The 13,679-nt window shown below is 44.6% G+C and overlaps 1 protein-coding gene across 3 annotated transcripts in view; it reads right to left on the reverse strand.

The window, feature by feature from the left end:
* Nucleotides 1-13,679, reverse strand: part of LOC101918751 (sodium channel protein type 5 subunit alpha) — a 216,594-nt gene that overhangs the window by 70,261 nt on the left and 132,654 nt on the right. For all 3 annotated transcript variants that reach the window (XM_027791757.2, XM_027791756.2, XM_027791755.2), the window contains one exon: nucleotides 1,998-2,468. In XM_027791757.2, the coding sequence (XP_027647558.1) occupies nucleotides 1,998-2,468 (471 nt within the window). The remainder of the gene's footprint in view (nucleotides 1-1,997; nucleotides 2,469-13,679) is intronic.

Raw genomic sequence — 13,679 nt, forward strand, 5'->3', positions numbered from 1 at the left:
GCTAGTACGCTGTAATGCCCACAAGTCTATATTCAGGGAATGGGGATTTCATACTGACCTCCAGGTGAAATAATTTCTTCTGCAGTAACCTATGTGTTGATCAAGAGATTTTTTTTTTGTGGGTCCAGACATCATACGTTTTTGCAATGGGCATCATTACAAATGACAGACTTTTGGGTTGTTTAGTGGTTGCTTCCTCATGGCTCTGTTCCTTATGGAGGGATTTACAGCTGTGCAAATCTATTAGGGTTTTGCAGGAAAGCAAATGCAAAGCTCATCACACAATTACAATTTCTGCTGTTGAGCTTCTTCCTATTTTTGTGTATTTATTATGCCAATGTATTTTGAGTCTTTGAGTTGGAGCCCCCTTGCATGCACACATTTTCCTCTCTACAAATCTGATAAAATTGTTCACTGCCTGTATGAACTTGCTTCTTGTTTGGACCTTTTCAGCAGCAGACCCTTCAGGCCTGCAGACAAAGGTTGCAAACCATTGATCAGGGCTACGCACAGCGGAACAGCAGTGACCTGCAACAGCAGCTTGTCAAAGCCTGGAAAACACTATTGACAAAGCTAATTAATAGATTTCTCTACTCCACGCCTTCTAAAAAACAAAACCAGAACTCCAGAACGAAACACATTTACACACTATTTGACGTGTTTACACTAGTCAGTATTTGCATATCAGCTGATACTAAGAAACCCATCTACTATATTGATATTTCACTTTCCAGGTGTACTCTGCTTGTAGGTTTAACTAATGCAACGCTGAGAATAGAGAAGGACTTCAAAGAAAAAAAACCCCGTATTATCCATGCCACCCACACTAATCCACAGGTCATTTCAATGAAAGTGTTCCTTGAAAAAGATACAAAAAAGTCCCTAAAAGTGTTTATCAAAAATGTCAGACTGCTTTTTTGTGTTATCCCGGTGTCTGTTTGGATAGTAGGGCTTGATGATAAAGTTTTCTGACCCCTTGTTGTCAGCTCCTCAAGGGGATGATCAGTGTGTAAGACTTGCTGGTAAGCAGATGTACCAACAGTGAAAAAATTTCTGCAACAGAACAGCAGAAATGAATGTTTAGCAGCTGATTTGTGCCCACCTCCTGACACAGAGTCCTTCCTTGGGGCTTTTTTAGAACAGCCCTTCCCTAAGGACAGTTTTGCTTTGAAACTCTCTTCCCCTCAACTGAGAGACTGGGGATCCCTCCTGACAGCTGGATGTGAAACAGGAGCCGGCTGAACTCTGCAGGTCTCAGCCGGCATCGGAGTATGCTGTATCAAGGCTGGACGGTCTGGAAAACATTAACTAGATATGGTGTATGAAGCCAAGAGGTAAAGCTGGTAGAAAGGGGAGAGGGAGAGAAGGAGATAAAGAAAAGTGTTTCTGTGAAGACTTTTCTTCGTTTCACACCAACACCTCTCACCGTACAGAATTTTTCAGCCTTTACTACTGGCTGCTCTGGGGAAAACATAAATCTGCCATATCACACCAAAAACAGGCAAATAACTATTTTTTTCTGTCTGAATACATACAATTACCTATCTTCTCTTTCTCTGGTGCCGCTGTCTTTTTGGATTTTTAAGAGAACTGCCTGGCCCTCAATACTTGCTGTACAAATCAAACCAAGCCATTGCCCACGCACACTAAGAAAATCCCCTGTCACAGTCAGAGGACCTAAGATTTGTTCTGTAACATTCCCATGATTCAGCTGAAAGAAAGAAAAAAAGAGTCTTCTGTGTGAGAAAGGGTTTAATTGCTTTGGTTAGAAGAATTAATCTAGAGAAGCACAAAGAATACAAAGAAAGGGAATGGCTCTTGTTGGAGACTGAATTTTGCTCTTGGATATGCATCTGTAACTTCTTCTGAAGTTAACAGCGTATCAAAGGCAGGATTAGGCCATGGGACACTTGCATCATGAGCCATGGATCCTGACCAAGGGTGGGAACAAAGGCCATCTCTAATAAGCTGCAACAAGTACACGATTAATTGCCTACCTGCTCCATTTCCGTAAAGGTGCTCTGCTCCTCGTCTTCCTCCTCGATGTCTGACTCACCCACAGCAATAGGAACACAAATGGACAGGTCAGGATTGGTCATAAAATCATCATTGTCTGTAATTCCTAGGTGTTTCTCCCCATTTTTATTCATCCCATCCTCAGCATGGTTCTCTTTGTGATTCTCCATGTCTTTGCCAAGCTCAGCGGCTGTGTGACTGTTCACACAATTGTTAAGGGCACCTGTATTCTGGGCAGCAAGCTTCATCATCGCCTTCTTTTCAGCCGTCGTCTTGGGGTGCCGGAGGACGTTGCAGCAAAAATTCCACATGGTGTGTTTCACGTACTGAAGACCCCTGTTGATCCTAGCAAAAGCAAGCTGCAGGTTGTTCATCTCCCCATCCTCATCTGGTGCTGAGAGGTTGTCAGCGCTGAAAGAGCTTAGCAGCAAGGCAAGGAACAGGTTGAGCACCTGGAATGAATAAAGTTAAAAGGAAATCAATGACCCTTACATGTGGAGGATGGATGTTTGGTCTTGGAAGCAGAAGGGTCCGAGTCTCATCTCATCTGTGTCACCGTAACACCACCATCGTTCGTGGAACTATGACTAATTATAGGTGGTTGCAGTAGGAAAAGGAGGTCTGCAGGCATTTCCAAACACATATTTTCAGGTGCAGAGGCATAGCATGGACAATAGCACACTCCAACATCACCTTTCCCCCTCCCACACCCCAAAATACAGAAAAGAAAATACAAAGCTCAGAAACAGAATATGGGATAAAATTTCCATTGGAAGCTACATAGTGTAAATGTTCTTATAAATGGTAGTATAATGAATTTCCTGTAATTGCCAGTATTCCATCTTGGAGAAAATCACTAACTGCAACCCCAATTGACATCAAGAAAGGTACTGGGAAGAATTTTTTTTATGATGAGAGTGGTGAGGCAATGGAACAGGTTGCCCAGGGAGGTGGTAGGTGCCCCATCCCTGGAAGAGTTCAAGGCCAGGTTGGATGGGGCTCTGAGCAACCTGTTCTAGTTGAAGATGTCCCTGCTCACTGCTGGGGGTTGGACTAGATGACCTTTAAATGTCCCTTTCAACCAAAACTAATCTATGATTCTATGATAATGTTAAACAAATGCATGGCACAAACCAAATATTACACTCTAAGCATTTGTATTTATTTTCACAGATAATCTTGATTTAAATATCCTCTGGGACATGAAGAAAATCTATTGTGACTCTGAATAAACACCTAAGAGGTCACACAGTTTCACAGTCTTTTCCCACCAGGCAAAAGCAAGCCATCACAAACTGGATTAATGTTGCCAGCTCTGAGCAGGGCTCACCCGCAAAAAGCAGGCTCGGTCCTGGAAATGCTGCTACTAGTCAGGAAAAAAACTATTTGAAAAATTTCACAGGTGTGTGAGAAGATCCAAACTGAACTGGAGACTGTCAATTGGCTTTCTCTTGTTCCTGCAACTTCAGAACTGTCTACCTTTGCTGGTAGGGCACAGCAAGATTAGACACAACTAACATACTTGGTGATTTAAATCTCTTTTAACCTTCCCTCCCCCAGTAAATACAACTTTATCAAATAAATAAAGCCGCCGCCTTCTAGAAGGCTATTCCCGGTAATATATCTTGCAAGCTGATCACCGCTTGCTGTGTGCGGGACATTACACCTGCTCGTGGTCTGAGCAGGAGTGAATTACAGCTTTTGGGCTGGATTGACAAGGGCAAGAAGCTCATACCAGATGTAGATGCCTGGGATGACAGGAATGGGGCAAAGGTGATTTAAACCGATATCAGCTAAAATATATTTACCCCAAATACACTAAGAACAAATTTCCTGGTATCAAGTCATGTGCTGCCTGTACAAGGTGGGTGGGTGCCAGCTCTGTAGCATTGCAAGGGGGAGATCAGTGCTGCAGCACTTGTGCCATTTTAGCAATAAAATGGACTTTGTGAGGATATTTTCTCCGTGATCTCTTAATGCTACCAGAAATACTTGTAGGTCCTCTGGCTTCTGTCTTTCCGATAGTATTTTAAATTTATAAAGTCTGCTAGACCAAAACAAACAGTACAAAATGTACTTATATTTAACTGGACCTTACCAAAGAGCCATAAGCTTTTGCTATCATCCCCCCACCCTATTCCCTCTTATTTCAAATATTTAGAATAGATGAGCTGGAATTTTGAAAATCTGGCCTTAATCACTCTGGAGACACTGCATTTGAAGTGGCCTGTCAGTTCTGCTCTGTAAAGTACTCTTTGCAATCACTGTGATTATAAATGAGAGCAGTTGGTAGCACAGCAGATGCCCATGTCCACTACAAACTATTGAATAAACCATTGCTGCACTGAGCACTATCCTGCTCTAAAGTGAGATTAAAACTAATTGTTTCTTAGCTGGTCCATCATACTGGACTGTCACTGACAGCTTGTGTGGGTCTCCTCTTAATCATTGCGGCAGTCTGGTATGAAACAATCTATTATTTCATATTCCAGTCGGAGGTATTACAAGTGATGTTGTCTGATAGGTAGTTGAAAACCAGAGCACTGGACACACTGCCGAACAGGTGGGAGCCCATCGGTGAAGGAGTTCCTGGGAGAATCACTTTAGCCATTTTCAACCAAGTTTGATAGAAGTATGGGGTCTCAGAGATGACAAGCATCCTGAAAATAAGCATATGTCTAGAGAAGAGACACTGCCCAATTCACCAGTGCAGACAGAGCTTGGAACAAGTTACAGCATGTCTCCTTCCCAGTGGCAACCTAGGGACATGGGAAGGAGCTGGAGGAAGAGAGGGAATAAAGAAATCCAGAATAAAAATATTCTGAACTTTATAGGTTCAATTCAGTTACCTTAACAAAGGTATCTACTGTTTTTGAGATTTTCTGAGACATCTGCACCAGACCTACAGGAGATGTGCGTCCTCCTAAAGCTCCAGCTATCATCCAGCCAGGGCACGACAGTTGCAGCAGGCAATCGACTGGTGGTGGTTGGGGAACTGAATCACTCTTCAAGGATGGCAGCTACCTCCAGACCCACACACCAAAGCTTGAGGGTCTAATGGGGTATCTAAGCCCTGTTTCAATCAAAAGAAAATAATCACGTAGACAACAGAGCCTGATCAAATCCAGGTGCCCACCTTTGGCTGCATGCATCTGCCAATATGCAGTCACCTAGGGCCAACTGACCCTAGCATGCCCAAGTCATCTTGAGGCAGGTGGCCAACAGGACACACTATTATGGGAAACCTGTGTCCAGTTGGAGGCCAGGATGGATAGCTTACAGTATCCCCAGTGATGCTAAACAAAACTGAGTCAAGCCCTAGAACTCTGCAGACTTTAGTGGTAGCTCAGATGTCTTCTCTGTACATGAATAACTTTACGTAGGTACCCAAATTTTGTTCTGAAGCTGAATTTCCTGCTATATTTCATTCATTCTGCTGTTCACAGAATACCTTGGTTGAAATGCCTTGTTTTACTTTTCTGTGTTTATTTCGGATGTCAAACTACAGTTACATAAGTTTATCCAGATACACCTGCAGGTGTATATAATAGGTGGTAACATTCTTAGTATTGTTATTTACCATGGATTATTAAGGCAATGTTGTTTGCTTCCCAGAAATGCAGCTGACATTTTGCACAAAGAGCTATTTGCACTTCATGCTTTTAGCCAAAAATAAATCTCAAATATAATTCTCTGCTTCCTTTATAAGCAGGTAACCTCAGAGTTGTATTGCTGGACGTTCAAACAGAGTGAACTGCTGTATAAGCACTTTATGTTTACTTATTCCCCCCATTTCCCTGTACACTGCATTTTCCAGAAAAATGTGTGCTCAACCCATGACACACCACATTTCCTGTAAAAGGTTACTAATAATATCCAGTTCTCCTGGTTGCTAGCGCAATGCTTTCAGTTTAAGTAAAAGCAAACTAAAGACTAATTCAGTTTTCAAAAGCAATGGCAGATTTGTAAGTCAGTATGGATCCCCTTAAAACGAAAACTGCTTTCCAGTTACACGGAGCAGCCAGACTCTGAAAGTGGGTCGGTTTTTTGGTCTTTGATGTAAGGAATCAAATGACAGATGCACTCAAAGAAACCCCAACTCCTTTAGCATAATGATGTTAAACATTTACCCTAATGACAATACAGCATGCTTTCACAGACTTTCTCACTTTTAATGCCTTTCCAAAGCTAGTGACTCTGGTTATGCTGCTATAAACATATATATCATACCATATAAACTTCCAGCTTAATGTCAGGTGCCTCCCTGAGATGCTTAAGCTGGAGGGGTTAGGATGTCTCTGCGTGATGGAGACAGTCTGGCATCCCAGGAGATGCTGAAGAGCTGAATGATCTCTGGCAGTGGAAGCATAAGCTAGGGTTTAATATCTTGCAGCTAGATTAAAGTTAGGACACTTACTGATGCAGGCCAAAATAACTAACATAGAATCACAGAGTATCTCAAATTGGAACAGACCCACAAGGATCAAGTCCAACTCCCTGCTCCTCGCAGGACTATGTAAAACTAAATCTAACAGCATCATCCCATGACTTGTCAAACCCAGCCAGGTGTCCAGAAAGTGCTTCTTGGCGTCAGTCTGGGACTCCATGCTCCAGGCCAGTGGTGGCCAAACTTTATAACCAGGCAACCTTTACCAGGTTAGAGGAGAGCTCGGGATGTTTCAGCCCCAGCCTGAGCAGAGCTGCAGCACACAGGTAGCAAGCCTGGCATTGAGCAAAGTGCTGTGCCAGTTCTGTGGCTGCAGCAATTGAAGAGCACAGAAGCATGAAGCCATGAATTTAATTGCTGGCTCCTCAGCCATGGGGAGAAAGCAGGCTGCTGGAAGGACCCCTCCTCCCCAGGGAGTCCTAGGCAGGGGCTGCTGGTGGAGGCTGGGACCCACATGCGCTGCCATAGTGGGCTGTAGTCGGAATACCTCAGCTCCATCACCTCCTTTTATTTTGGCCAACACAGGACAAAAGCAGACCATTTCATTTCAGATGACACCTTCTCACCAAAACCTCCTTGAAAATATTTCCACAAACTGTTGCTGAAGTTAAAAGACACTTGGAGCAAAAGTGTCTGACTACTCCCTCATTTCCCTTCAATTCTTGTACTTAGCTTGATTTGGGGAAAATGGAGGAATATAGATCTTTATGTATCTAACCTTCCACCTGTCATTCAGTCAAACAGCATGCAGCCCTGCAGTCCTTCTGCACTCCTGCAATCTGATTCAGCAATGCATTCACTGCCCTGCACCCTCACTGGTGTCACCCAGACGGAGGGCATTTGGCACCCCACTCAGCACTGTGCCAAACGTCGGCTGGAAACCCACTGGAAAGTCTAAGGCCATTTCTTAGCTGATTGAAAATAATTCTGGTGGGGTTTTTATTTAGCTAGGAGCAAGAATGACATTGCACCTGCACAGGTTCAGTGGCAGGTTTAAGCCATCCCCAAGGTGAGGTCCTCAGCTACTGGTCTTCTTTGATTGCAGAGGATCTCATACGAGCTCACCCATACAGCTTCTCCTGTAGTGGAAACCGTCTTGACCACACACTGCCAACAAAACAAGTAACTTTGATTTTCAAACCCCTGATCCTTTCCCCTGTACGAAATTTAAATGAACTTTCACACTCAGCAGCCACTAAGGCCAGACATTCTCATCTATCTGCCCAGACCACACAGGACAAACCCTAGCAGGCTGCAACTGAAGATGGGGTCACTGCTGTAAGGGGGAGGTTCATAGAGCAGAGCAGTTCAGAAGCAGCTCTCCGAGCACTTGTTTGCTTGTAAACGCACAGGACACTTCAAAGAACCGCAGATGTGTACCGTTCTCTCATCTGAGGGAGACAGAGGACGGGGAGGACAGCTACAGGGGACTTACATCACCTGAGGGTGCTTCTCTGTAGTAGAGAAATCTCCTAGGAGCCAGCTAAGAAGGTTTCTCTATAACAACAGGGTCCAGAGCAGAAAACATGCCCCATCAGTGAATTCTGTCATGCAAAAAAGAGAGCAGTTAAACCAAATTGTATGCCTGTGGCAGCCCACTGTCACCGCTGTCACTCAGCTGCACAGAAAAGCCCAGACAGCACAGCACAGTGAGGCACCTGACAGGATCACCAGCTACTCATCTCATACTTTATTTTGTGGATAAAACAGGACCCATACACCTCAGCCTATTCAGACCCACTTCTCTGGCAGTGCCTGTTAAACACAGACCAGCAAGAAGCTCTTCAAACACTCCCTGAGCGGTGGAAAAAACTGATTTTCTTCTTTCCTGTTTGTTTTCTGATGACAAGGGACTTCTGCACTGTTCTTTGGCTAGCACAGGTGGGAAAGATGCAGTTTTCTCTTTGAAGGCCTTGATGACTCCTAGCAAGCCTAACACAATATGTACCAATTATTTTATTTTGTTTAGTGTAGCAAGATCCATGAAGCTGCAAAGAAAAACTGCTCATAAAGGGGCTTTCACTACATCAAGGAGATGTTAGATCTCAGTTTAAGACAGAGACTTGCAGTAATAGGTCATCTGGCCCATCCCTCTGCTACTGGAGGATTATCCCTTTCCTTGGAAGTGTATTTTCCAGTCCTTTGTACATTTTCATCCCAGGGCAAAGTTTACCAAGGGGGAGTACTCCTGCAAAAAGCAATTTACATGATCAGTTATTTTCTATATTCCCTTTTCTATTTTTTCGGCTATTTGTGCTTGGATAAGAAGCTTATACCCTCCCAGCCCAGTTTCTCTTTATCCTGTAGTCAATCTCATAATCCCATTCTCATAATATCTTAGTTTCTCGCTGACAAAATGATCATGATACCCCAGGTATGGCATGAGGTCCTTGTGGTCAGGGCAAGTGGGAGAGGACACCGGTTGGAGCAAGGTTGACCTCCTTCATGCTCCTTGCCCCAGATCAGCTAGGAAAACACACCAAAACGGGGACATGGATTCCCTCTCTTGCAGCCATAGAACTTCCCAAGCGGACTGTGCTTGATCCTACAAGGCAAGCTAGCCATTGTGGATGAAATGTTTACGGAGCACCATGGTACCAGTTCGTTGCAAGAGGAACTTTTGCTTATCAACTCCATGTTAATCTGTTTGGTAAAATAACTGATCTGTCTGTTTAAATATAAGAAAATGCAATATAATAAAAATAATGCACCAAATTCAGCCTATTTCCCATGCAAAATCTGTCAACTACTTTATGGTGGCAATGAGAGTGGGTGTTCTCCCCATGAAAGAAAAAATGGAAGTAAATATGGTGGGAATAATTCTTTCATATCCATCTACTAAAAGTGGCTATAATTTCAGTGATTCCATGTGAATGATTTCCATTTTCCCTAAGACAGACGAGAACAAGGCCTGATTTTCCCCAAGCTTCATAGCTACCACGTGCATCCCCTGCCTGTGCAGAACAGTGCTCGCAGGCAGTGGCTTGAGAAGCACAGCCTTGGGCACGGGTAGCACTCACACTGCCTTCAGGGGAGGCAAAGGCATCCGGCCTTCTCTTTGTTGACAGGCTAGGTCCAATCCAGATGGTCAGAGGAGCCTGAGCCCCACGTGTCTCATCCTAAAACTGATGGCTGCACAGGTGAGATGCAGTGAAGGAATCAAAGTGCCTTTTCTCCCCATTGACTGTGAGGAATGGGTAGGGTGCTGGCACAGCTCCAGCTGTCTTCATGGTAGACTCCAAAAACCAGTTGAGATGAATGCGCGAGCTTCCTCCCCCCCAGCCCATGAGTGGGTTTGTGGTATTGACCGTAAGGCTACGAGTCTTGCTGACTGTTCTCCACTGTGGGTATTGACACTATGTTTCCCTGCAGTTTCAGTGGTCTCCTGCACAGCCGGTTGCCCTTAAGTGGTACAAGGCAGAGAAGGGGTGCTGGGCAGCAGCTGTGCTCGCCCCTGTTTGATGGTGTGTGCATGGGTGGGGGGAACAGTCACCCTTGCTTCAGAGTTTAAAGGGCATGTATAATTGATGGGGCAGATTCCTCAGCGCTGTTCTTGCCACTTTACGTGCTCCTTGAGTAATGGAAAGGTAGATTAAGGCCATTAATTATGCTTCACAGCACCTTTGTGTCACATTAGAATTCTTTGAGCTCATTCTAAGCTGCCACTCTTCCCTCCCTGCATTCTGTGGAGCCATAAGGCTGCACTAGCATCGGGGCATGTCAGACCTGGCATAGGTACATCCCATCGAGAGGGGGAGGCAGGCAAAGGGCACCAGCTGAACACTGCTCTTGCTGCCAGTCTGACACTGGACCACACAATGAAAATGCCTCTCCAAAGGGGGTGGCTGAACTGGGAGGGGAGGCTGGTGCTTCCACAGCTCCTGTCTCGCCAGGACCAGCCCCTAGCCTCTGCCTCTCCTCACCGCCAGCCTCTGCAGCACCCCACAAGCAGGCACAGCGAGGGGCCTATGTCCATGTCACTGAAACACAGACATGAGGCAAGCCACGATGCTTCTTACCACAACCTGGTGGATTCCTCATCCTGCCAAGTCTTTTTCATGTGTTATCCACCTACATGGGTATTAGCAAGCACACAAACTGTGCCACTCCGAGTGCTGGTCAAGAACTACTGAACTGAATTTATATTAATTTTTTTAGTTGATGACTTTCAGTGTTTTTTGAAAGTAATTTCCTTAGAAGTATCAGAAGATGAGTGTCTGGAAACCAAGTGCTTCCTCAGTCACAAAGTCCTATATGAGAGAGAAGGGTGGGATGGTGAGTGAAGGCAGATAAATTCTTCCCACTAGTGAAGCCACAGCATAAAACCAAACATGTTCCCACAGGCTTTTCATCAGATATCAAAACAACACTAATTCATCAGCATAGCAAGAACTCCATCAGAGCTGCTATGGACTTCTCTAACCACTGTCTAGACAGAAAAAAACGTGCTATCAGACAAGTCCAGTTGCAAACCTCTGCCAGCAAGACAGCTGTGCTCATGATGCTGGAGGCTCAGCACACCCCATAAGCATTAGGGAAACTACAGAAAGTTTATTGATTACAAACAAAGACACAATTACCTTGTGCTAAGTCAACAAAAGTGTTTATCTGTCACGGTGATGAGGATGTCAAGACAATTAGAGAGCAAGACAGTCTTGGATTGACTGAACACGCCTGAGTCTTCGCTGTTGCTGCTCCCTGCAAGGAGTGATGATAGGTGACAAACACCTGTATTATCCCTGGAATATTTTCACTCCTCATATGCAAACACCACCTCATCAACTGCTCTACCAATTATTGAACACAAGACACAAGAAAAAAACATTAATTTTGTAAGTTTAAGCTCTGTTATTCTTACCTGGAGACCACACCAGCCCTAACCCTGCATGACTGGGCTCATGTGAAGGACACTGCCCGGTCAAGGCAGAGTGAGATCCCTGGAGTCATCCCTTTAAAATTCAGATCCTACACCTCCCCTGAAAGGGGGACACCCAGCTGTGACCAAAGGTTGTGCTAACTCTTGCACTTAGTTATCTACAGGCCACCATGTCTCTTGGGCAGTCAGGACCAGAGACCAAGAGAAAGGGGTAATTCCCATTCACACATGGCAGAAAAAATCTGGGAAAAGGTAAGCCAGAGAGCCAAAAAGATAATACATTCCTGGAAACAGAATAACAGAGAAAGAAAACCAGTGGTAACGGCCACAGTAAGTAATGACTTCCTTGCAGCCAATGTATTACACCAAAACAAAATCAATATGAGGGTAGGCCCAGAGATTAGAAAATTAAATCAGAGAGTTCAAGGAATAATTAGTATTAGCTTTGCCTTTTTTTCTTCCTTTGTTTTTTTTTTGTTTGTTTGTTTTTGGTTTTTTGTTGTTGTTTTTGTTTTTTTTTTTTAACATGGAGGGGAACACTGTTCCCTTTGAAATGTTGCTTTCTAAGCCATTTCCCACGTTTGGTATTATAATTTGGGATTCATTATGGAATCATATATACCTATTAAGTGAAATGTGAAAAGGGGAATTCGGGAGGTGTAAAGAGGTTCTCATTTTTTGCACTTTGCAAGTGCAGATTCCTGGGAGGGCAGAACAGTGACAGAGCTGTCTGCCAGCCAGGAGGGCTTCTTTCAGAAAAGCTACAAAATAGATTTCTACTAGTAATTTTGAACAATACAAAATCTTCTGCCTTCGCAGCAAAAAGCTGGGCTTGCAGCTTTCACACACCTCTGCTGGAGAAGAGGAGAAGAGGTCCCACTCAAAAGCAGGACAAACCCCTGCCTTTCATTAAAGAAACAGGGCAGGAGCATTTACCACCAGGAGTGCCAGTGGTTTCCAGAATGAGAGCCACCCTGCGCTTGCTAGGCAGGAGGTGCTGACACATACACCTTGCTGCTGTCCTAACCAGTGACCCGATTCCTCTGCCACCATCTGCTCCTGGCTCCCACCGTGCCCCCAGTCAGCAGCCCATCCCCTTTGGTTTCTGACTGGGCTGTGGCTTCTTCTGCAGGTTTCTTAATACTTCCTAAAGCCCCAGGGAGATATTCTTGTTCTTTTGCAAGGAGAGCGAGGCGGTAGATGTCCTTTCTTCCTGCGGTTTATGTCTACAGGATAAAGCTGGCTCTGAGCTGTGCTTTGCAGAGAAGCATTACTAAAACATAAGAAAAGCACTCTGTGGAGTACTGGCTACCAGCCTTCAAATCAAGTCTGTGCTCAACCGCCTGATCAAAGCAAACTCTTCTTTCCAGGCATGATGACCTCATCTTTGATTACCTTCTTCTATCAGGAAATACACAGGTGTTTTGCTGATGTGGAAACCTGAAAATTATTTTATTTATTAATTTTACTCTGGGTGCCTGGCTGAAATCCCAGCAACTGGGGTTGCTCAAAATCTTCTTCAATGCAAGATGGACATAAAATTGGGGAAGCAAAGGAGAAAGCTGGTGGTGTTAGTTGTCCATAAGAGCATTTTTATAAGGAACCAAAAGCTAAATAGCTAGTTCACTTTATGATCTAAAAATTGCATCTGCAGTAGTAAACAAAGACAAGTCAAGGCTTGTTCTCCATCCCTGCGGGTAAGCAGCTGACCTCCCTTCCCCACTCTTCCCCCAGGCAGGATTGCTTCCTGGCTGCTGTCCCCAGCCAGGGCTGTCCCCTGAATGCCCAGGCACCAGCTGGGATGGGGTGACCAGGGAATCTGCTAACCAAGACAGAGGAGGGATACTCCTAATGTTTGAGTTCATACCCTAGCCAGTTTATAGAGGCAGTCATCTGCTTTTGTTTTCAAGCAGAGAGACTTCAGCGGGCATTTTGCACTTGCTGAACCTCCCAGAAATGGGATGGAATGACATCTAAACGTGGGAGACGAGAACTACAGGAGAGGAGAAGTGACATGGAAGTCCTCCTGGAAGAAACACTCACACAAAGGAGTTTGTAGCACAAGGAGCATGAGAGTGCTCTTGCTTGTGTGGCTGCAACAAATCAGTGTATGTGAGGGGGGCAGAAAGAGAAGGGAACTGGTGGTGGGGAGGAGGCAGTAAACAGAGGGGAAGGGGGACAAACTGAGAGTAGAGCTGCTTGAAAAACATCTATCCCTGAAGACAAATGTAAGGGTTATACTTAATGAGAACTCATTTAAACAAATCTGGCTAGGGATGACCCGAACAAAACAGGAAGAAGAAAAAATAACACACGAAATCTGGAGACAGGGAAATAGAA

The sequence above is a fragment of the Falco peregrinus genome, chromosome 5 (assembly GCF_023634155.1).
Source record: "Falco peregrinus isolate bFalPer1 chromosome 5, bFalPer1.pri, whole genome shotgun sequence".
In the NCBI taxonomy this organism is placed as follows: Eukaryota; Metazoa; Chordata; class Aves; order Falconiformes; family Falconidae; genus Falco; species Falco peregrinus.